The sequence below is a fragment of the Oncorhynchus masou genome, chromosome 7 (assembly GCF_036934945.1).
Source record: "Oncorhynchus masou masou isolate Uvic2021 chromosome 7, UVic_Omas_1.1, whole genome shotgun sequence".
Classification (NCBI taxonomy): Eukaryota; Metazoa; Chordata; class Actinopteri; order Salmoniformes; family Salmonidae; genus Oncorhynchus; species Oncorhynchus masou.
In genome coordinates this window covers 13,114,908-13,127,469 of record NC_088218.1, presented here as the reverse complement: position 1 = coordinate 13,127,469, position 12,562 = coordinate 13,114,908, and the positions used below count along the sequence as shown (strand labels likewise).

The 12,562-nt window shown below is 52.1% G+C and overlaps 1 protein-coding gene across 2 annotated transcripts in view; it reads right to left on the bottom strand.

Annotated features, from left to right (window-relative positions):
• Nucleotides 1–12,562, bottom strand: part of LOC135543308 (interleukin-1 receptor accessory protein-like 1) — a 538,127-nt gene that overhangs the window by 70,663 nt on the left and 454,902 nt on the right. For both annotated transcript variants that reach the window (XM_064970484.1, XM_064970485.1), the window contains exon 8: nt 12,019–12,164. In XM_064970484.1, coding sequence (XP_064826556.1) covers nt 12,019–12,164 — 146 coding nt within the window. The remainder of the gene's footprint in view (nt 1–12,018; nt 12,165–12,562) is intronic.

The following is a 12,562-nucleotide window of genomic DNA, read 5'->3' as shown; positions in this document are numbered from 1 at the left end:
CTCCGCACCCTCCACACCTTCAACACCCTCCACACCACCACATCCTCCGCACCACCACACCCTCCACACCTTCAACACCCTCCACACCACCACATCCTCCACACCCTCAACACCCTCAACACCACCACATCCTCCGCACCCTCCACACCACCATACCCTCCGCACCCTCCACATCTCCACTCCCTCCAGACCCGCCACACCACTCCCAACAACCCACATGTCAGTGACAAATCCCGATGGCAGCCGTCCCTCCAAACACACTAGCCCTGTGAGGAGGAGATTGGGGGAAACAAGATGAATGTAGAGGTGCCCAGTAGCTCTGTCAAATCTATCGCGGTGTAAGTGAGGCATAGTCCCCGACCGCTGGGAGATCATTTGTCTTAATCTACGGGCGGAGAGTGTCAGGATGTGGGCTGTGGGTGCCAGGCAGAGAAGAATGGACCTCTTTAGTGTAATCTCTGACACCTGACCGCCGGTGCGCTGATACACGGGGACAAGATCTTTGATTCAACCAGGAGATGAAGGGGAGAGAGGAGGAGAGAAGGAGAGGAAGGTAGAGGATGAGGGGGTGGGGAGGAAGAGAAAGAGGAGGTAGAGGATGAGGGGGTGGGAAGGAAGAGGAAGAGGAGGTATAGAATGAGGGGGTGGGGAGGAAGAGGAAGAGGAGGTAGAGGATGAGAGGGTGGGTAGGAAGAGGAGGTAGAGGATGAGGGGGTGGGGAGGAAGAGGAAGAGGAGGTAGAGGATGGGGCTGTGGGGAGGAAGAGGAGGTAGAGGATGAGGGGTGGGGAGGAAGAGGAAGAGGAGGTAGAGGATGAGGGGGTGGAGAGGAAGAGGAAGAGGAGGTAGAGGATTAGAGGGTGGGTAGGAAGAGGAGGTAGAGGATGAGGGGGTGGGGAGGAAGAGGAAGAGGAGGTAGAGGATGGGGCTGTGGGGAGGAAGAGGAGGTAGAGGATGAGGGGTGGGGAGGAAGAGGAGGTAGATGATGAGGGGGTGGAGAGGAAGAGGAAGAGGAGGTAGAGGATGGGGGGTGGGGAGTTAGAGAAAGAGGAGGTAGAGGATGAGGGGGTGGGAGGAAGAGGAAGAGGAGGTAGAGGATGAGGCCGTGGGGAGGAAGAGGAAGAGGAGGTAGAGGTTGAGGGGTGGGGAGGAAGAGGAAGAGGAGGTAGAGGATGAGGCCGTGGGAAGGAAGAGGAGGTAGAGGATGAGGGGGTGGGGAGGAAGAGGAAGTAGAGTATGTGGGGGTGGGGAGGAAGAGGAAGAGGAGGTAGAGGATGAGGCCGTGGGGAGGAAGAGGCGGTAGAGGATGAGGGGGTGGGGAGGAAGAGGAGGTAGAGGATGTGGGGGTGGGGAGGAAGAGGAAGAGGAGGTAGAGGATGTGGGGGTGGGGAGGAAGAGGAGGTAGAGGATGAGGGGGTGGGGAGGAGGAGGAAGAGGTAGAGGATGAGGGGGTGGGGAGGAAGAGGAGGTAGAAGATGTGGGGGTAGGGAGGAAGAGGAAGATGAAGAGGAGGTAGAGGATGAGGGGGTGGGGAGGAAGAGGAGGTAGAGGATGAGGGGTGGGGAGGAAGAGGAAGAGGAGGTAGAGGATCAGGGGGTGGGGAGGAAGAGGAAGAGGAGGTAGAGGATGAGGGGTGGGGAGGAAGAGGAAGATGAGGTAGAGGATGAGGGGGTGGGGAGGAAGAGGAAGAGGAGGTAGAGTATGTGGGGGTGGGGAGGAAGAGGAAGAGGAGGTAGAGTATGTGGGGGTGGGGAGGAAGAGGAAGAGGAGGTAGAGTATGTGGGGGTGGGGAGGAAGAGGAAGAGGAGGTAGAGGATGAGGGGGTGGGGAGGAAGAGGAAGAGGTAGAGTATGTGGGGGTGGGGAGGAAGAGGAAGTAGAGTATGTGGGAGTGGGGAGGAAGAGGAGGAGGAGGTAGAGGATGAGGGGGTGGGGAGGAAGAGGAAGAGGAGGTAGAGTATGTGGGGGTGGGGAGGAAGAGGAGGTAGAGGATGAGGGGGTGGGGAGGAAGAGGAGGTAGAGTATGTGGGGGTTGGGAGGAAGAGGAGGTAGAGTATGTGGGGGTGGGGAGGAAGAGGAAGAGGAGGTAGAGTATGTGGGGGTGGGGAGATGGTATGTTGTTGAAGGTTGTGTCTGGACCAGGGGTTATAAAGCAGAGCTAGATGGTTGTTTGGTTCTGGTGACATCACTCTTTATCATGTTGACTGTCTGGTGGATGGCTTGTGACATCACTCTTTATTATGTTGACTGTCTGGTGGATGGCTTGTGACATACCCTTTATCATGTTGACTGTCTGGTGGATGGCTTGTGACATCACTCTTTATCATGTTGACTGTCTGGTGGATGGCTTGTGACATACCCTTTATCATGTTGACTGTCTGGTGGATGGCTTGTGACATCACTCTTTATCATGTTGACTGTCTGGTGGATGGCTTGTGACATCACTCTTTATCATGTTGACTGTCTGGTGGATGGCTTGTGACATTACCCTTTATCATGTTGGGTGTCTGGTGGATGGCTTGTGACATCACCCTTTATCATGTTGACTGTCTGGTGGATGGCTTGTGACATCACCCTTTATCATGTTGGCTGTCTGGTGGATGGCTTGTGTCATGACGTGGCCCTCTTTGGATATAGCAAGCACCAACTCTCTCTTTCTCACCACCTCTCTCTTCCTCCTATACCAAGGCTCTGTTATCTCAGGTTGTAAATTCATGGAGGAGACCCTCTCCCTCATGCAGCATAGTAAGAGAAAGGTTCACAGTAGAACAAAGGAACTTCTTCTCCCTCACAGAACTTGAGAACTGAACAATATCCATGTTTTGGAGAATGTATAACCGGTAGGTGGAGAATCCAGCTACAACCGGTCCGTTTTGTTTCATGTTTGTGTCCTCATTGAGAGACAATACAGCCACATTACCATGACTCTGTTTATACAAGAGTCTCCGTTATGAGATTTGCATCTAATTATTGTATAAAATGAATGAGTAAAGATGAAACTATTTGTGAAATGATGTAATGTGATATTAAACTGTTTCATGAAAGAGAATCCAATTCCCTTTAAAGTTTCACTAAGTCATTGGCCCGCCCCCATGAGCACAGACATCGATCTGGCGTCATGGGACAGCCTTTTTACTGTGCCGAATAAAACCCACCACTGGAGAAGCCCACTTCAGACCATGTGTACCTTGAGCATCTAGGGTGCTAAAGTTTTAGTAGTGAATACAAAAACCACAGGACAAGCTAAGGTTGTAATGGTTGCTGAATTCTTAACCATGTGGTTAAACTCTGAGACTAGACGTTATGAGACTAGACGTCTGCAGCTAGACGTTATGTCGACCTGAAATGCGAAGGCCGATAACAGCCGACACATCTATCTATAAGAACATTTCTGAATGTTACTCTGAAGTATCCATTCTAACCAAAGTCCCCAGGGATGCAGAGAGAATCTCAGATGAACTTTCCAACAGAAAAAGGACAATTCCAACAGAGATCACAACAACACACTGTATATATATATATATATATATATTGATTGCAGTTATCCCGAATGAGTGAGCGTTCATGTGCAAAGGATTTGCATTTCAATTATTATAATTATCAACTGTGTAGTGTCTTTGGTCTTTCACGCCCTTCTCAGTCCCTTTGTCTACCAAGCCACCATACCGGTTTAGCCCACTAGGGCACATCCCTTATCGTTTCCTTGTAACCGTATCTATTGTTTGTTTGTTTGTTATGCATTTCTGTTATTATTTAGTTAGTTAGTAAATAAATTATTAAGATAATTGATGTATGGATGATTCATAGTGAAGGCTGGGTTGATGCAGATAAACAACACCAACGTTTGGAATGAGACTAACGTGAGGTAAAGAATAATTCATTAATTAGAAGATTTATTGTTCAGATATTAAAATATCTGAAGTTATATTAGGAAAATTATAACTTTGTAATCTGAAGATTTTCCTTCAGATGCCCCAACTTCCTAGGTAATTACATTTACATGATTTGTTTAATCAAGTAATAATAATTACAGAGAAATGATTTGATAAAATAAGTATTCACTTTAATGATGTCAAAGACAGAACACTTGTGACATAACCCTTTAACATGTTGGCTGTCTGGTGGATGGCTTGTGTTACTGTTACGGCGTTCTTCGTTTGTCGAAAGAGAGTCGGACCGAAATGCAGCGTGTTGGTTACTCATGTTTTTAATAGACAAATGACGATACATGAAATAACAAAAACAACAAACGGAACGTGAAAAACCTATACAGCCTGTCTGGTGAACACTAACACAGAGACAGGAACAATCACCCACGAAATACGAAGTGAAACCCAGGCTACCTAAATACGGTTCCCAATCAGAGACAACGAGAATCACCTGACTCTGATTGAGAACCGCCTCAGGCAGCCAAACCTATGCAACACACACCCCTAATCAGCCACAATCCCAATAACTAAAAAACCCCACTAAGAATTACAACAAACAATAAACCCATGTCACACCCTGGCCTGACCAACTAATTAACTAAAACACAAAATACTAAGACCAAGGCGTGACAGAACCCCCGCCCCCCCCCTAAGGTGCGGACTCCCGAACGCACCTCAAAACCATAGGGAGGGTCCGAGTGGGCGTCTGTCCATGGTGGCGGTTCCGGCTCGGGACGTGGACCCCACTCCATAAATGTCATAGTTCCTCCCCTTCGCGTCCTGGGATGATCCACCCTCGCTGCCGACCATGGCCTAATAGTCCTCACCCAGAACCCCACTGAACTGAGGAGCAGCTCGTGACTGAGGGGCAGCTCGGGACTGAGGGGCAGCTCGGGACTGAGGGGCAGCTCGGGACTGAGGGGCAGCCCGGGACTGAGAGGAAGCCCAGTACTGAGAAGAAGCCCAGTACTGAGATGAAGCCCAGCCAGGCAGTTGAATCCGGCAGATCCTGGTTGACTGGCGGATCCTGGCTGACTATCAGATCTGGCAGATCCCGGCTGACTGGCGGATCCTGGCTGACTGGCGGATCCTGGCTGACTGGCGGATCCTGGCTGACTGGCAGATCCTGGCCGACTGGCGGATCCTGGCTGACTAGCAGATCTGGCAGATCCTGGCTGACTGGCAGATCCTGGCCGACTGGCGGATCCTGGCTGACTAGCAGATCTGGCAGATCCTGGCTGACTGGCGGATCCTGGCTGACTGGCGGATCTGAAAGAGTCTGGTTGACTGGCAGATCTGGAAGAGTCTGGTTGACTGGCAGATCTGGAAGAGTCTGGCTGAATAGCAGATCTGGAAGAGTCTGGCTGACTGGCAGATCTGGAAGAGTCTGGCTGAATAGCAGATCTGGAAGAGTTTGGCTGACTGGCAGATCTGGAAGAGTCTGGCTGACTGGCAGATCTGGAAGATTCTGGCTGACTGGCAGATCTGGACGAGTCTGGCTGACTGGCAGATCTGGAAGAGTCTGGCTGACTGGCAGATCTGGAAGAGTCTGGCTGACTGGCAGATCTGGAAGATTCTGGCTGACTGGCTGTAGAGGAGGAAGGATCTAGAAACGGAAGAGTCTGGCTGACTGGCAGATCTGGAAGAGTCTGGCTGACTGGCAGATCTGGAAGAGTCTGGCTGAATGGCAGATCTGGAAGAGTCTGGCTGACTGGTAGATCTGGAAGAGTCTGGCAGACTGACGGCTCTGGCTGCTTCATGCTGACTGACGACTCTGGCTGCTCCATGCTGACTGGCGGCTCTGGCTGCTCCATGCTGACTGGCGGCTCTGGCTGCTCCATGCTGATTGACAGCTCTGGCGGCTTCTTGCAGACTGACAGCTCTGACTGTTCCATGCAGACTAACAGCTTTGGCAGCTCCTTGCCGACTGGCAGCTCCTTGCAGACGGGCAGCTCCTTGCAGACTGGCAACTCCATGCAGACTGGCAACTCTGGCTGCTCCAAGCAGACTGACAGCTCTGGCTGCCCCATGCAGACTGGCAGCTCTAGCTGCTCCATGCAGACTGGCAACACTGGCTGCTCCATGCAGACTGGCAGCTTTAGCTGCTCCATGCAGACTGACAGCTCTGGCTGCTCCAAGCAGACTGACAGCTCTGGCTGCCCCATGCAGACTGGCAGCTCTAGCTGCTCCATGCAGACTGGCAACACTGGCTGCTCCATGCAGACTGGCAGCTTTAGCTGCTCCATGCAGACTGACAGCTCTGGCTGCTCCAAGCAGACTGACAGCTCTGGCTGCCCCATGCAGACTGGCAGCTCTGGCTGCTCCATGCAGACTGGCAGCTCCTTGCAGACGGGCAGCTCCTTGCAGACTGGCAACTCCATGCAGACTGGCAACTCTGGCTGCCCCATGCAGACTGGCAGGTCTAGCTGCTCCATGCAGACTGGCAACACTGGCTGCTCCAAGCAGACTGGCAGCTCTAGCTGCTCCATACAGGCAGGAGGCTCCGGCAGCGCTGTAGAGGAGGAAGGCTCTAGAAACGCTGAACAGGCGGGAGACTCCGACAGCGCAGGAGAGGGAGAAAGCGCTGGCTGCGCTGAACAGGCGAGGCGCACTGAATGCCTGATGCGTGGTGCTGGCACTGGTGGTATTGGGCCGAGGACACGCACAGGAAGCCTAGTGCGGGGAGCTGCTACCGGAGGGCTGGGGTGTGGAGGTGGTACTGGATAGAGGACACGCACAGGAAGCCTGGTGCGGGGAGCTACCATCGGAGGACTGGTGTGTGAAGGTGGCACAGGATGGACTGGACCGTGAAGGTGTACTGGAGAGCCTGAGAGCAGGACTGGCACAGGACGTGCAAGGCTAGGTAGGTACACAGGAGGCTTAGTGCGTGAGGCTGGCACACTTTCCACCAGCCGACTAACACGCACCTCAAGACTAGTATGGAGTGCTGACCCAGGTGCCATTAAATCCCCGACACTCTCCGTCGGACGAATCTTATACCTAAAGCACCAAACTAGCAACTCCCTCATTACTTTCTCCTCCAATTTCCCCATTAACTCCTTCACAGTCTCTGCTTCGCTCACCTCCAACACCGGTTTTGGTCTCCTCCTTGGCTCCTCACGATAAACAGGGAGAGTTGGCTCAGGTCTGTCTCCTGACTCAGCCACTCCCCTCTGAGCCCCCCAAGAAATTTTGGGGCTTCGCTCTGCGCCGCCGTGTCTTTCTTTTCGACTCCATTCTCCTATAGCCCTCTTCGCACTGCTCCAGCGAATCCCAGGCGGGCTCCGGCACTCTCTCTGGGTCGGCCGCCCACCTGTCTATTTCTTCCCACGTCGTATAGTCCATACTGTACTCCTCTTTGGGCTGCTCCTGTTTCCTCTTCTCCTGCTGCACCTTTGGGCGGCTACACTCCCCTGGTTTAGCCCAGGGTCCTCTCCCGTCAAGGATTTCCTCCCATGTCCAGAAATCCTTAATACGCAGCTCCTCTTTGGGCTGCTCCTGCCTGTTGACACGCTGCTCGGTCCGTGTGTGGTGGGTGATTCTGTTACGGCGTTCTTCGTTTGTCGAAAGAGAGTCGGACCGAAATGCAGCGTGTTGGTTACTCATGTTTTTAATAGACAAATGACGATACATGAAATAACAAAAACAACAAACGGAACGTGAATAACCTATACAGCCTGTCTGGTGAACAGTAACACAGAGACAGGAACAATCACCCACGAAATACAAAGTGAAACCCAGGCTACCTAAATACGGTTCCCAATCAGAGACAACGAGAATCACCTGACTCTGATTGAGAACCGCCTCAGGCAGCCAAACCTATGCAACACACACCCCTAATCAGCCACAATCCCAATAACTAAAAAACCCCACTAAGAATTACAACAAACAATAAACCCATGTCACACCCTGGCCTGACCAACTAATTAACTAAAACACAAAATACTAAGACCAAGGCGTGACAGTTATGGTGTTGGGGGACCAGGCCCTGTCTGGTGGATGGCTTGTGTTATGGTGTTGGGGGACCAGGCCCTGTCTGGTGGATGGCTTGTGTTATGGTGTTGGGGGACCAGGCCCTGTCTGGTGGATGGCTTGTGTTATGGTGTTGGGGGACAAGGCCCTGTCTGGTGGATGGCTTGTGTTATGGTGTTGGGGGACCAGGACCTGTCTGGTGGATGGCTTGTGTTATGGCGTTGGGGGACCAGGCCCTGTCTGGTGGATGGCTTGTGTTATGGTGTTGGGGGACCAGGCCCTGTCTGGTGGATGGCTTGTGTTATGGTGTTGGGGGACAAGGCCCTGTCTGGTGGATGGCTTGTGTTATGGTGTTGGGGGACCAGGCCCTGTCTGGTGGATGGCTTGTGTTATGGTGTTGGGGGATCAGGCCCTGTCTGGTAGATAGCTTTGTTGTGGTGTTGGGGGACCAGGCCCTGTCTGGTAGATAGCTTTGTTGTGGTGTTGGGGGACCAGGCCCAGTCTGGTATATAGCTTTGTTGTGCTGTTTAGGGATCTGGCCCTGTCTGGTAGATAGCTTTCTTATGGTGTTGGGGGACCAGGCCCAGTCTGGTATATACATTTGTTGTGGTGTTTAGGGATCAGGCCCTGTCTGGTGGATAGCTTTGTTGTGGTGTTGGGGGGCCAGGCCCATTCTGGTATAGAGCTTTGTTGTGGTGTTGGGGGACCAGGCCCAGTCTGGTATATAGCTTTGTCGTGGTGTTGGGGGACCAGGCCCTGTCTGGTGGTTGGCTTGTGTTGTGTTGTTGAGGGATCAGGCCCTGTCTGGTAGATAGCTTTGTTGTGGTGTTGAGGGATCAGGCCCTGTATGGTGGATAGCTTTGTTGTGGTGTTGTGGGACCAGGCCCTGTCTGCTGGATAGCTTTCTTATGGTGTTGGGGGACCAGGCCCTGTCTGGTACATAGCTTTGTTGTGGTGTTGGGGGATCAGGCCCTGTCAAGGTAGATAGCTTTGTTGTGGTGTTGGGGGATCAGGCCCTGTCTGGTAGATAGCTTTCTTACGGTGTTGGGGGACCAGGCCTTGTCTGGTAGATAGCTTTGTTATGGTGTTGGTGGACCAGGCCCTGTCTGGGAAATAGCTTTGTTATGGTGTTGGGGGATCAGGCCCTGTCTGGTAGATAGCTTTCTTATGGTGTTGGGGGATCAGGCCCTGTCTGGTAGATAGCATTCTTATGGTGTTGGGGGACCAGGCCCTGTCTGGTAGATAGCTTTGTTATGGTGTTGGGGGATCAGGCCCTGTCTGGTAGATAGCTTTGTTATGGTGTTGGGGGATCAGGCCCTGTCTGGTAGATAGCTTTCTTATGGTGTTGGGGTATCAGGCCCTGTCTGGTAGATAGCTTTGTTGTGGTGTCGAGGGATCAGGCCCTGTCTGGTGGATGGCTTGTGTTGTGGTGTTGAGGGATCAGGCCCTGTCTGGTAGATAGCTTTGCTGTGGTGTTTGAGGGATCAGGCCCTGTCTGGTAGATAGCTTTCTTATGGTGTTGGGGGATCAGGCCCTGTCTGGTAGATTGCTTTGTTGTGGTGTTGAGGGATCAGGCCCTGTCTGGTGGATGGTTTGTGTTGTGGTGTTGAGGGATCAGGCCCTGTCTGGTAGATAGCTTTGTTGTGGTGTTTGAGGGATCAGGCCCTGTCTGCTGGATAGCTTTGTTGTGGTGTTGGGGGATCAGGCCCTGTCTGCTGGATAGCTTTGTGGTGGTGTTGGGGGATCAGGTCCTATCTGGTAGATAACTTTGTTGTGGTGTTGAGGGATCAGGCCCTGTCTGGTGGATGGCTTGTGTTGTGGTGTTGGGGGATCAGGCCCTGTCTGGTAGATAGCATTGTTGTGGTGTTGAGGGATCAGGCCCTGTCTGGTAGATAGCTTTGTTGTGGTGTTGGGGGATCAGGCCCTGTCTGCTGGATAGCTTTGTTGTGGTGTTGGGGGATCAGGCCCTGTCTGGTAGATAGCTTTGTTATGGTGTTTGGGGATCAGGCCCTGTCTGGTAGATAGCTTTGTTGTGGTGTTGAGGGATCAGGCCCTGTCTGGTAGATAGCTTTGTTGTGGTGTTTGAGGGATCAGGCCCTGTCTGGTGGATAGCTTTGTTGTGGTGTTGGGGTATCAGGCCCTGTCTGGTGGATAGCTTTGTTGTGGTGTTGGGGGATCAGGCCCTTTCTGCTGGATAGCTTTGTTGTGGTGTTGGGGTATCAGGCCCTGTCTGGTGGATAGCTTTGTTGTGGTGTTGGGGGATAAGGCCCTGTCTGGTAGATAGCTTTGTTATGGTGTTGGGGGATCAGGCCCTTTCTGCTGGATAGCTTTGTTGTGGTGTTGGGGTATCAGGCCCTGTCTGGTGGATAGCTTTGTTGTGGTGTTGGGGGATAAGGCCCTGTCTGGTAGATAGCTTTGTTATGGTGTTGGGGGATCAGGCCCTGTCTGGTAGATAGCTTTCTTATGGTGTTGGGGGATCAGGCCCTGTCTGGTAGATTGCTTTGTTGTGGTGTTGAGGGATCAGGCCCTGTCTGGTGGATGGTTTGTGTTGTGGTGTTGAGGGATCGGGCCCTGTCTGGTAGATAGCTTTGTTGTGGTGTTTGAGGGATCAGACCCTGTCTGGTGGATGGTTTGTGTTGTGGTGTTGAGGGATCGGGCCCTGTCTGGTAGATAGCTTTGTTGTGGTGTTGAGGGATCAGGCCCTGTCTGGTAGATAGCTTTGTTGTGGTGTTGGGGGATCAGGCCCTGTCTGCTGGATAGCTTTGTGGTGGTGTTGGGGGATCAGGCCCTGTCTGGTAGATAGCTTTGTTTTGGTGTTGGGAGATCAGGCCCTGTCTGGGAGATAGCTTTCTTATGGTGTTGGGGGATCAGGCCCTGTCTGGTAGATAGCTTTGTTATGGTGTCGGGGGATCAGGCCCTGTCTGGTAGATATCTTTGTTGTGGTGTTGAGGGATCAGGCCCTGTCTGGTAGATAGCTTTCTTATGGTGTTGGGGGATCAGGCCCTGTCTGGTAGATAGCTTTCTTATGGTGTTGGGGGATCAGGCCCTGTCTGGTAGATAGCTTTGTTATGGTGTTGGGGGATCAGGCCCTGTCTGGTAGATAGCTTTGTTGTGGTGTTGGGGGATCAGGCCCTGTCTGGTAGATAGCTTTCTTATGGTGTTGGGGGATCAGGCCCTGTCTGGTAGATAGCTTTCTTATGGTGTTGGGGGATCAGGCCCTGTCTGGTAGATAGCTTTCTTATGGTGTTGGGGGATCAGGCCCTGTCTGGTAGATAGCTTTCTTATGGTGTTGGGGGATCAGGCCCTGTCTTGTAGATAGCTTTCTTATGGTGTTGGGGGATCAGGCCCTGTCTGGTAGATAGCTTTGTTGTGGTGTTGAGGGATCAGGCCCTGTCTGGTGGATGGCTTGTGTTGTGGTGTTGAGGTATCAGGCCCTGTCTGGTGGATAGCTTTGTTGTGGTGTTGGGGGATCAAGCCCTGTCTGCTGGAAAGCTTTGTAGTGGTGTTGGGGGATCAGGCCCTTTCTGGTAGTTAGCTTGTGTTGTGGTGTTGGGGGACCAGGCCCTGTCTGGGTGATAGCTTTGTTGTGGTATTGGGGGATCAGGCCTTGTCTGGTGGATATCTTGTGTTGTGAGATTGGGCCGTGCTCTGGAATTAAGCTAATGCTGTCACCATGGTGATGGATGGAGATGCATTGAGTCCAGGCCCTGCTCTGGTAGACGTTAGTCAGTCAATGGGCTCTGACCACCAAGATTTGAGATTTGAGGATGCAGCGTGTCTAGAAAAATAGAGAGAGATGAACACGGTTCCTCTGCTGCTTCTCTGAATTGGCAACAAGATAACAGCTGTCTATCTGTCGGTCTCCAGGCTTGAAAACACATTTCAATGTTTGACGTTGATGTGACATTAAGCAGGTATCTAAAAAATGAAACAGACAGAATAACCTTCAGATAATTATGGTTTTAAGTGAAAACTAAGCTGTGTGTGTGTGTGTCTGTGTGTCTGTGTGTGTGTGTGTGTGTGTGTGTGTGTCTGTGTGTGTGTCTGTGTGTGAGTCTGTGTGTCTGTGTGTGTGTCTGTGTGTGTCTGTGTGTGTGTCTGTGTGTGTGTGTGTCCTACCTCTCTTTGTGAGCTGGATGTTGGCCTGCCGTCTGCCGTTGCCATTCTCCACGAAGCAGGAGTAGTTCCCCAGATCAGCCTCTTCCACCGAGTCAATGGTCAGGGTGATCGACACCTCCTGCTCTCCCAGGTGCTCCCGGATAAGCCTGCAGAGAAGACAATAGAAGAGGAGAAGAGAAGAGGAGAGGAGGGAAGCAGAGAGGAGAGGAGAACGTAGAGAAGAGGGGAGGAGAAGAGAGAAGAGGAGAGGAGAAGAGAATAGGAGATGAGAGAAGCAGAGAGGAGAGGAGAACGTAAAGAAGAGGGGAGGAGAAGAGAGAAGAGGAGAGGAGGAGAGAGAAGAGGAGAAGAGAGAAGAGAGGAGAATAGAATAGGAGAGGAGAGAAGCAGAGAGGAGAGGAGAACGTAGAGAAGAGGGGAGGAGAAGAGAGAAGAGGAGAGGAGAAGAGGAGAGGAGAAGAGAGGAGGGAGAACAGAGAAGAGAAAGTGTCTGTGAGGATTCTGTCTGTGATTGATTGACAATTACCAAGCATTATCCCCTCAC